The sequence below is a fragment of the Gavialis gangeticus genome, unplaced genomic scaffold, assembly GCF_001723915.1.
Source record: "Gavialis gangeticus isolate Ggan-Ray unplaced genomic scaffold, GavGan_comp1, whole genome shotgun sequence".
NCBI lineage: Eukaryota > Metazoa > Chordata > Crocodylia > Gavialidae > Gavialis > Gavialis gangeticus.
This window is the reverse complement of record NW_017729029.1, coordinates 78040645-78051682: the sequence shown is the minus strand read 5'-3', so window position 1 is coordinate 78051682 and position 11038 is coordinate 78040645. Positions and strand designations below refer to the sequence as shown.

Genomic DNA, 11038 nt, shown 5'->3' with positions numbered 1-11038 from the left:
AACATGGAAGTCTCCTGACCATGTGAGAAGAGTATCGGGTTTTGTCTATGCAGATGGGGTCAAACTAGGTTTTATCCCACATTTATCAGGAGAGGCAAAAGTCAGAGTACCAGTGCAAAACTCATAGAACACCATCCGCTCATGTATTTCAAACATCCTGTATAGTTCAATGGAAAGGTATTGGAGAGACTTTTAGAATACAGTATTATTTTTTAATCACTCTGCTGGATATCCCAGTGCCTCAGCAACAGAAATGTTTCTGAACAAGATTCCTAGGAAGATGAAAGCTCTGTAGAACAGGAGCGGTGGCTTACCTCAATCACATCAAAGACCATCACTAACACAGCTCCCCCACCTCCTCCTTTCTAGAGCACACTTGATTAGTGGTTAAACTAACAACAGCTCACCTATTCTGAGGCACTAAGAATCCAAAACAGAAGTCTAACCTAAGTATTATAAACTTTTACCCCTTCAGGCTGGGATTCATGAATTACCCTTCAGTCTTGTATACAAAGGAGTCCAAAAAAAGCTTTTTACTGCTCTTCTTTTGTTACAGCTCTTGGATAGAGATCAAGAAACAGTGAGTTTCTTAAATAGACTACTTGTTCTCTTGAAGTCTTTCTCCATCCTGCCATGATGCTAATTTACTCATCTTTTTTGCAGCTCTTCCAAATCTCTCTCTGGCCCTTGGTCTGAAGAGACCCAACAGCTTAACCTACTCCTTTTCACTTTTCCCCTGAATTAGAAAACTGTATCTCTCATCCTACTTTTCTGGTCTGACTGGCCTTCTAATTGATAATTTGCTTCCTCTCAGGGAACTAAAACCACTAGAATGTCTTAGTTTGGAGCTAAACCTGGATCAAGTCCAGAGTCACTCTGAAAAACCCAGTTCTCTCTGAGTTACTCTGATGTTATAATTTTAGAAATCTTCCATAGAAAAATTTAGAATCTCCTGACAAGGACCCAAAGTAGCCTTTCCCTATGTAATACTTTCCAACGACGTGCTCAGATTACTTGGCCTTACATTTGCGGAAGTGGGAAGTGCATGCAACAGCTTCTTAACTGAACTGGGCATCTCATAGTCTTTGTCAGGGTCATTCCTTACTGGAAGTCTTCCAGACGATTCTCAGGACCCCTGGAGATCTTGTTTATGTGGATATTTCTATCACCACTGTATCTGAGCATGTATAGTAGATTACTGGGTTTGATCTAAACTGACAATATTGCCTAATTACAGCAAAGATTTTTTCTTTTTTGTTAAAATGAGTCTAATGCTAAGGAGTGCATTCAATCTGCAGTTAGTTTTAACACTTAACTTGAATGCAGTTGCGCAGGTTTGATTTTATGAAAACTAGTCAGGTCCCACCACACATGTAACATGTAACACAACTAGCCTATATTTTTACTTCCAAGATGAATATGGTATGGAAAGGGAAGGATTTTGGTGACAGTTCCTCAGTTTCTGTTATTTCAGTCTGATTCTGTCTCCTATATTACATACTTGAAGAGAGTTGAAGAAACAGCAAAGTGAAGAAAATAGGAAAATGCAGCTTTTGTCTTTGGGTTTGTACTTCAGTTGCTGGAGGAACACAGTGTGCCAAACTGATCATTGGAAAGTGTTGCAAGATTAGATTTGTCATAGCTAGCCAAGCTAGACTTCCATTAATTAGAATGCAAATCCCCCCAAAATAAAAAGATGTAGGAAAAATACAAAGAAGCTGGGAATTGATATATCATGCAAAGAAGTTGCAGGAAGCCTAGATTCACATTTCTCATGGAAGAGCCATGAAAATAACAACAATAGTTGGCTGTTTTCTTTACAAGCCTGGCGAAAATAACCTTTTAGTTGGGGGTATCATGGTACATGCATCTGCCACTGTGTGGGGTAGTGACAATTGTAGTCATAGAGCTGACTAATGTATCCCAAAGTAGTGGAAACCACCCTCCAAAAATGCTCAGTCAGAACAAAACTAACTAGTCATTCCATGTATATACCCATTCTTCATAACTTAAAAATATTCTGTTCCATTGCTACAACACCTCTAATGTCACTAGAAGACTTGAAAGCCCACTGACAATCAAGTTTTTAATTTAGGTAAACTCACTTCAAATCATTATGTTCACGTTCTTCCAGCATGCTGATACACATGTTTGTAAGAAAATTTGAACTTTCGGCCACCTTTCATGTCCTTGAAAAAAATGAAGACTGAGGCATAACATAAAAGTGGAGAGAAATGAGTGTCAACTTTCTTTTTTGATTGTTATTTTTTGTGGAATCTTTATGGTGTTTTGGTCACTCTTCCTTCTTTCCAAGATGAGAAAGGATTAATCTTTTCCCTTGATAGCCCATCCCCATTGATTAAGTCCACAGAGTGGAGTCTTGGGTCACATTCCCAGAACATGTATTCAGGCACCTCAGCTAGGTGAAGACAGAGAATGGCCTTGGGAAAGAAATACCAGGGGACTGCATGGAACTGGGTGGTAAATATTCTTGGAAAGTAAGGTTTAATTGGATTGGTTCTTAGCAGGCTTATTATAGTTTCAGGTTTTACAAACAGGGCCAGCACCGGCTTGGAGTGTTAGCATTTATGAGAATGACACCCGGCTATATAACACTCCATGGCTCATGAACCTGCGTAATTTCATCCTATATTTTTTTTCAGTTGACATTTTAGACAGAGTTGTTAAATTATCATAAAAATACAATTTCTGCTCCCAATTTCTCCAGATGTTATTAAGGTAGAAATTGTTTTATCCCTTGGCTGTAAAGCAATGTATTTCTTTTATTTGTGCTATTTTAGACTCATAACCTGTTCTTTCCCTCTTTGTGCTTAACTCACTCTCTGCATGTACACCACCAGCCAGACCCCATCCATACATACACTTTTGTCAATATTGAACTATGCTATTATATTTGGGCCCTGTAATGAGATCCTGTTGTTCTATATGCAATGTGAAACCAGAAGTCTCAAACAGAACCCTAGACTATGTAATCTTAGTTTTTACAATAGTCTTTTCTCTTATTGGCTATCTTCCAGCATACAGATAACATAGTTTTGTCTTGTCGTGTCAAGAATACATCAATCACCATATTACCTTGGTATTCTTTCTAAGGGACTCCCTGAAGCTCTGAAACAGTGCCTTAGCATAGTGTTAGACACCAAAGTGAAGACTTAGAAATTCTGTATTTTAGATGTGACATGACCTAGGTGAGGCCATTTGAGAGGACCTAGATGATACATTTGTTAACTAGCTCATGAATATTTTTGCAAGAATAGTGGTATTAATCTCTCTGTCTCACATTCCAAATCTTACCTCATTCTGCTTAAGCATTCTGCTTAAGTATGGCTTCTCATTAGTTTTAAGGTATCCTTTACTTCCTGTCCTAAATACTGAGGTGCTACTGTAGCAAAGTTGATGTTATATTTCTCTTTAAAAGTGGTTGCATTTTATTCAGCTGAAATGAGTAAAATGTATCCCTAAATATAACTTGTTCTTTGGGATCCTTCCAGACAAAGGCACTGGACTTTTTAAGCGTTGGTGAAAAACAGCGAATATAATTCCACAGTAGACCATCAGTGGGGGCTGGAGAGAAGAAGTAGCCCATCCCAGCAAGTTGTTATATACTGAAGCTGGGAGCAATAGACCAAGTTCAGTGTGTTACTTTGTGCTCACATGGTGATATTAATAGAAAAAGATAACATTCTTAGTACCAGGCAAACTTCATTACTTTAGTGGTATAGTCAGAGCTAAGTCAACTAGAAACAGAGTTGTCTTACTCCTGTGTATGCATAAGTTTAATAAGACATTTCACAGACATTAATTATCACTTTGCAAGAGGGTGACCTGAAATGCCTATCCTAGAAAACTCTGAATAGATGTTTGGTTTTCTATCCCTTTTTCACCCTACTTGCATTTGAGATTAAGCAGCCTGGATGGTACTGCCACTTGTCTGATCTCTCCTCTCTTTCCCTAGTCCTTTTCACCTTGATTTGGTTTAAAACTCCTCATTCTTGCTCAAAGGGTAGTATGCACTGATGTGTAAAAACCTCCAAAACTGAACACAGCGATTTTATATAATACACACATTCCAGACTGGAGAAGATATACTAACTGGGAGACAGAGATTGTGCTCTATATTCAGCTCTAGCACTCATGACAACTGTCATGGCTTAGCTAGTGGAGGAGAGTAGAGACTTGGGCAGCATACTATAAGCTAGTGCACATCATTTTAACTCATGACTTTACTGGATGCATATGTGGCTACTGATATTTTCCTATTTCTTATTTTTTATTCATTCTTACATGCATGCTTGATCCTCATTTTGCAATAAAAGTCATACATACACTGTACAGCGCACCCAGTCTGTATACAGGATTGTTAGTAACTACTCACTGCTCCTCCATACACAGGCAGTATGACAGTATAGCAATGCCCTTCAAGGAAGAAATATATCATAATACCATTTTTACATATGGGTATAATGGGTCTAGGAGGTTAAATGGCTTATCACAGTTTACACAGATAATTAACCCAAGAGCCAGAAGTAGACTCCTAGAAGGAGTCCTGGCTTTCAGCACTTTTTTCTAGCTATTAGACAAAATTGATAATCCATTAAATAAATACTGAGAAGTAGTTACTACCATTGAATGCTAGTTACCCTTCTGGAAAGAATTATTTTATCAATTTTTGTTTTTCCTTGAAAATAGTTAATAGATCATAAACTACCTGCCTGTTAAATTATTTTTCTTCAAACACAAAACCTTTTTGTCACATCAAAGGAAGCCTACACAACTAGTGATTTTTTAATATTTTGCTTTCCTTGTATTCAAAGATCACCAGATATTTATTCAAACTTCATTTTAAAAAGATTGGCTCCTGAATAAAAACCTTGATCAAGTTCTTAATTTTAACCATGGACTCATAAATCTATCTAAATAACAGAAGTTGCAATGGAAACTCAGACCTGCAGAAAAAAAATTGCCTGCTATGAGCTATTAAAATTGTGTTATTTTAAGTGACATGCTCATTTCTAGCTGTTTCTTTTGTCATTTATGGTAGCTGCTAGATCATAACTAAAGCCTACTGCAGCTTGCTGTGTAAAGGTCTATATGATTCCAAAGCTACCTATGCTACCATTTTATTCTGAAGCCACCTTTCTTTTTTTGTGAGCCAGGCAAAAGGATTCTTGTGTTAGTTTGTATTTTAGTCACTGGATAATGTAAACTTATGGACTTGATTTAACTAACATGATCCTACTTTGTTCTGAAAGTTGGCTGGAAACTGGGAAGGCAGAAATGTTCATGTGCCTGTTTGTAGTAATCCCCAAACCTTATTCACAGCTGGAAAGACATCATCAGTCCTACTGTTATTTTGAAGGAAGGAAGCAATGACAAAAAAAATCAAATGGGATCATAGTACAAGCGGGTATGCTACAGTGTTTTGTTCTACAGAGCCCCTTGAAGCCACAGAAAAAGCCTGAGCAAATGGTTCAGGTGGGAATCTGAACCCACCTTAATCAGCTGAATTCCTGTCTCTTGAACTGAACCCAAACTCTTGCAAGTTCCAATTCAGCGGCATAGTGTAATGAGGCAAATGTCATCATGCTGTGCCTGCTGGGTCAGAGGATCATTGTGCTCTGGGATCCCAAGTCCTGGAGTGCAGGGAGGAATTTGAGTTAAGATTAGGATTCACCACACTTTTGGGTTAACATCCAAACTTGAACTTTACTGGGTTTTCCCATCCCTAACCTGCAGAAAACCTGGGGTAGTCTAATGCACTGCAAGTAGTGTGCTAAAAGTCTGGTTTAAGACCCCTGCAAAAGAAAAATATTGCTGTAGACATGTATTGGAATTCTAAGGTAATCTCTGCATACCCAATACATTGGTGAGTTTTAATTAATAGCACTCTTATGGTATTTACAGAATGATGAAAAGAAAACAATCTATTGATAGGGACGCTGCAAATTCTGGCTAATAAATGGGATGTAACCAAAAGAAATTGCTGATCATATTTTAAGGTCTTTTACCAAATAACTGGCTCCAAGATGATGGCTTAAGCTAAAAAGCATAAAAATGGAGTAACACTCAAGAATACCAATGTGGTTAAAAACAATTGAGCAAAAAACAAGTCTGGCCCCTCTATCATGGGGCAGCACTATAAACAGATTTTTAAGCCTCTTTTACCTGTACCTTTTTCAGATTAAGCAAATAGATAAAAATAGTTGTAGTAGCCCCAGTGGTGTTGCTGTTAGGAATGCAGTGCTTGGAATACATGACAATTATGCTGTACTTAGAACATGGCATCACTGTTAACATCTGTACCCTCGTTAATCTTACTTATGTGCAAGTTCCAGTAAACTGGGCACTATCTTTGTGGAAACAACCTTCCTAGCAAATCTTTCTTTTTAGCTAGCTATCTCAATTTGTTTGTCAGTGTCTAGTTTATAAATCTGGCATTTGTTTTCCCAGGGTATCGTACTCCTGTTTTGTAACACTGAATAGCTTTACTGGCAGAGCATTTTATACCTGTATGTTTTTCTGCTTACAGGGAATGATTCAGCATCTGGGGCTTTCAGGGCTTGTCTGACAGCACGAGTGTGTGTGAAATGTAATATTAAGAAAATATACAAATGATGCCATGATACATACTAATGCATGCAGTGTGATGCACTAATCGACATTTAAAGTGACAATGGAATGAGATGAGACTTTTGACATATTGTTTTATAGGAGAGAATGTGATCGTCATACCACAGACACAGCTTTTAAAACCATGTCTAAATTAGTCAGCTATTAAATACCAGATTGTGATTGAGTAGTTGCACCATGCAAAGACAAGACACACGTAGACATAGTCACAGGGAAGAAGAGATGGTAAAGATAACTTTAAGCTTTCATTGTGCTCTTAGGACTTTAGGCTGGAAAGTGGCTGAGACAGCTGCGACAGCTCCGGACATAAATGAGGCACAGGGCTAGCATTACTGGCCAGGCAACACAGGCAGCTGCTTAGGGCAGCTAATTGAAGGAGGTAGCAAAACCGGTGTTCACACACCTCACACATATTCATTGGGCTGCCTCAGAGGGGCACCTCAAAAGTCTGGGTATGGGCAGAAGCAAGCAGGGCAGCTCTGGCATTGTCAAGCCTCCACTCTAGGGCTATGTCTGGTGTCTGCCCTGGCTAGGCTACAGGTACGTAGGGAAGGCAGCAACATTTTGGTTACTTAGGGAAAAAAAATTCCTTGCACTGGTCCTGGTTAGGCAAACCTTGGAGCTTCCCAGAGTACCCATAACAGTAGGCACCACAGTCCTGGTCTATGTTTTTCTCTCATCTTCAATCTGTATATCCAGGTGAGGGGCATGTATAGACAGGCTGTCTGATGCAGTGCCTGCACTGGGGGAAATTCTGCCCTGAACAAGGTGCTTCGAATGGCACTGCTGCTGCTTACATCACAGTGGGTCCTCCCAAGGAATATACTTGTATGTGCTGTGCCTTCAACATCCTTCTCCATGTGGTATGGGAAGGAAAATGTCAACTTTTACAGAGTATCTTAATCTAAAGGAAACATTCAACATATCATCTCATGATAAAAGATTAAGACAATCTTCTACATTCTCTAACTGGAGAGCAGTTTGAAAATACACTGCTCAGAGGATGTAGTTTGCAGAAATTGTTGCAAAGGATGTTGCAGAAAAGCATCTGCAACATCCAGGTGGTCATCACTCTGTGTCTTCCTAATGTATACATTTAGTTAAGCCGAATAAGAGGCACCTGAGTCAGAATCAAAGGGAGACAAGGTCAGCATTTGAGGATTCCTTATCCACTGAAGTACTTGAAAACTGTTGGTTTGGATTTCCTCCCCAAACCTTTGCTTTTCTCTTGGACTTAGATTAGTCAATGGGACCATTTATATGCTTAAAATTGTGCATGTGGTTAAGTGCTTTGCTGGGTAAGAGGCTAAATGACCTTCACTGACTGATAGATTATTATTTATTTAAATCCCTAGAAATGCGAAAAAGGAGACGAGGCATAACAATGTACACTATGTGCCTTCAACATATACTATTATATTCTAGGTGCAGCAGCATACAAACAAGCTAACCATCAAGCTATTTCTCAGGCTTTGGATGACACACAAGAAATGATCCATTAGTTGAACAGGAAAGACAGGATCACCCTGTTAAGGCCCCCATCCTCTCCCCACAACATTATTACCAGATTCTGAAAGATGTAGGGTAATCAGCCCTGTTTAGGCAAGAAGTCTATTTTGCATGAGATGGAGAATTATTATTGTAATGTTTCACAGCTGCTTTATTTAAAAACAAAAAACACAAAAAGCGGGGTGGGAGGGGACACCTACTTTGTCTAATGAATTCAGATGAGGTACTGTGTCTGCAGACTGCAGGGAGTTCACAGAACTTTCATAGAAGCTAATTAAGTGTTGAACTAACCCATATGCTAATATCTCAGATAGAAATGATGGAATTTCACCCCTACAATTCACAATTTCACTCCTTCTGTACAAGACAGCATACTAGCTATCCAGACACTATTCTGCAATAGGGAGAAATGAAGCCTTCTGTGCAAATGTGCTGTTTTAATTAATTTATTGATACGTATACATGCTTTTTTTTAGGTTGCAAGTCATTTGGAGAAGGCTTCTGGAAAGTCTTCTTTCTGGGAAACATCTTGGAATAGGCTACAAGGAATTATTTTCAGTGAAATCACAGATTTCACAGTTTATTCAAAGTACTTACTGTAGCTCACAATGTCTGTAACTTACTTTCTGTACATTACCATCTCACTCATACATACTGCATGACATAGTAGGGTTCCCACCTGCTGCATGTGGCTTAGGTTTCTGTCTCACCCTTTAACTAGTTGAGAGGCAGCCTGACTATTCAGTAAGCATGCAAGGTCTCGTATAATCCTGCTGTGATGTGGACTCATAGTGAGTCTAGTCCTAAAGCACAGAAATCAAGAGTGTCTCCTCCTTGAAGCAAAAAAATCTTGTTTTTCATCCATATATGTTCTCATTATTAAGAAAATATGTCTCATAAAATGTTCTCTCTGGCAATGGGTAAATTTCAATATTAATGTAATCATATTTAAAATAAAAAACCCTCTAGTAACATTTAAAATGGAAAAGATTAAAATTAAGGATGAATAAATATTAGTATTTTGCCTGGAAATTACAGCTATGCCCTTAGTTTCCAAGTTGTTTACAGTCCTTGAACAAGACCCTCATTTCTTTCCAGAAACTTATATCATTTTTAGGTCCATGTCCTATCGAGAAAGAAGATCCTAAGGATATGGATATGTTCAATATTCTTTGAAAACCATCTAGAGCTTATAGTTTCGTATTTGCACACGGCAACAAAGTAGTCATGTTCCTTACTTACGTTTTATATTATGATTAGCCAGTTACTGAAATCAGTGCTGCTCAATCTTTTTGCCTCAAAGAATATGCCTTTCACAAAAAGAAGCCTGCATAGGTAATTTGCTAAGCGATAAAAAACCAAGCATTGAGAAATTGATTTTGCTTATAAATCCCATGATTGACAACAGCAATTGTAAGAGGCAATTCTATGCTCCAGGTTATTCGCATATTCTTTGAATCAATATGGTAATGCACTTCTTTTCTGAAACATCTAGCTTTATTTTTTATTACGCCCTGTTTTTGTGCTTGGAAGTCTTGACTTTTGACAGCAGTTATTACATCCCAGGCCAGAGAAAGAGAAGATTTGTGTTCTTCATTTAACATTTTTTCTTTTAAATAAACAAAATGACCCACAAGGACCCACAAATGACCAACATGAATAGAATTTGAAAATGTCAAGACCCAGTTACTCACTCGTGCCAGACTGGTTCCAGATGGAACTTTATAAGGGACGTATTTCCTGTAGATGTGCCCAACTCTAGAACATGGAACGTCAAACATGCCACCTCCACACATCCAAACCTGAGAAGGAGGAAAAAGATGTTGAAAACAAATGAGTGAATGTTAGGAGAGGAGATGGAATAAAAAGGTGGAAATGATTATTCAAAATAGTAGGATGATTGAACTTCCTACATCATTCTGTACTGACTCCTTTTTAGGAATGCCTAGGAGCTAAAATAATTTTTCCAACTATTTAAGTTGGTCTAATAACAGATATCAGATTCACCCAAAGAACCTTGTTTGCCTAGGAGTGGAAGATAAGTAGAATTTCATTCTACAGAAAGAACTGATATTATAAATTACCAAATTATATATAACTAATTACTCCATCTACTATCACTGCTTTCCACAATGTAAGTAAGATGTCTTATCTAAGAATGTTATTTTTCAAATTTACATATTTGAAAAATTTCAATGGTGGTTTCAGATGGGACATATTAAAAAACTGGTCACCAACTGGGCAATTAAATACACAAACAGGTAATAATTTAGAGATTAAACTGAGACTTTTAAAGAAATCTGGGCTATGACCTACATCAGCAAGTCCCCAAAAGTGTCAGACAAGGCAGCAAATAGGGATATTTACATTATTTTAAAACCTGTCACATATCAAAGTGGTTTCAAATTCACCTACAGAACAAGTTCTGGCACTACCAAATCTATACCCCAGGGTACTCAAGGAGCTGGCTAGCATCATAGCTCGGGCCCTGGCACGGATCTTCGAGAACTCCTGGTGCTCTGGTGAAGTGCCCAAAGATTGGAGGAAGGCCAATGTTGTGCCTATCTTCAAGAAAGAGAGGAAAGTGGATCCGGCAAACTACAGGCCATCAGCCTGACCTCTATCCTGGAAGGTCTTAGAAAAGATTATCAAAGAGGCCATTCATAACAGACTGGCTGATGGCAACATCCTGAGGGATAGCCGGCATGGGTTTGTTGCGGGTAGGTCTTCCTTGACAAATCCTATTTCCTTTTATGACCAGGTGACCTATCACCTGGAAAAGGGAGAGGAGATTGATGTCATATATCTTGACTTTAAAAAAGCCTTTGATCTGGTATCCCATGATCACCTCTTGGCAAAACTGGCCAACTGCAGCCTC

General features: G+C 38.5%; 1 protein-coding gene across 1 annotated transcript in view; it reads right to left on the bottom strand.

Moving 5' to 3' along the window:
• GALNTL6 (polypeptide N-acetylgalactosaminyltransferase-like 6) overlaps positions 1-11038 on the bottom strand; it is a 1239844-nt gene that overhangs the window by 41041 nt on the left and 1187765 nt on the right. Inside the window, exon 8 of the mRNA XM_019521784.1 lies at positions 9855-9962. Coding sequence (XP_019377329.1) covers positions 9855-9962 — 108 coding nt within the window. The remainder of the gene's footprint in view (positions 1-9854; positions 9963-11038) is intronic.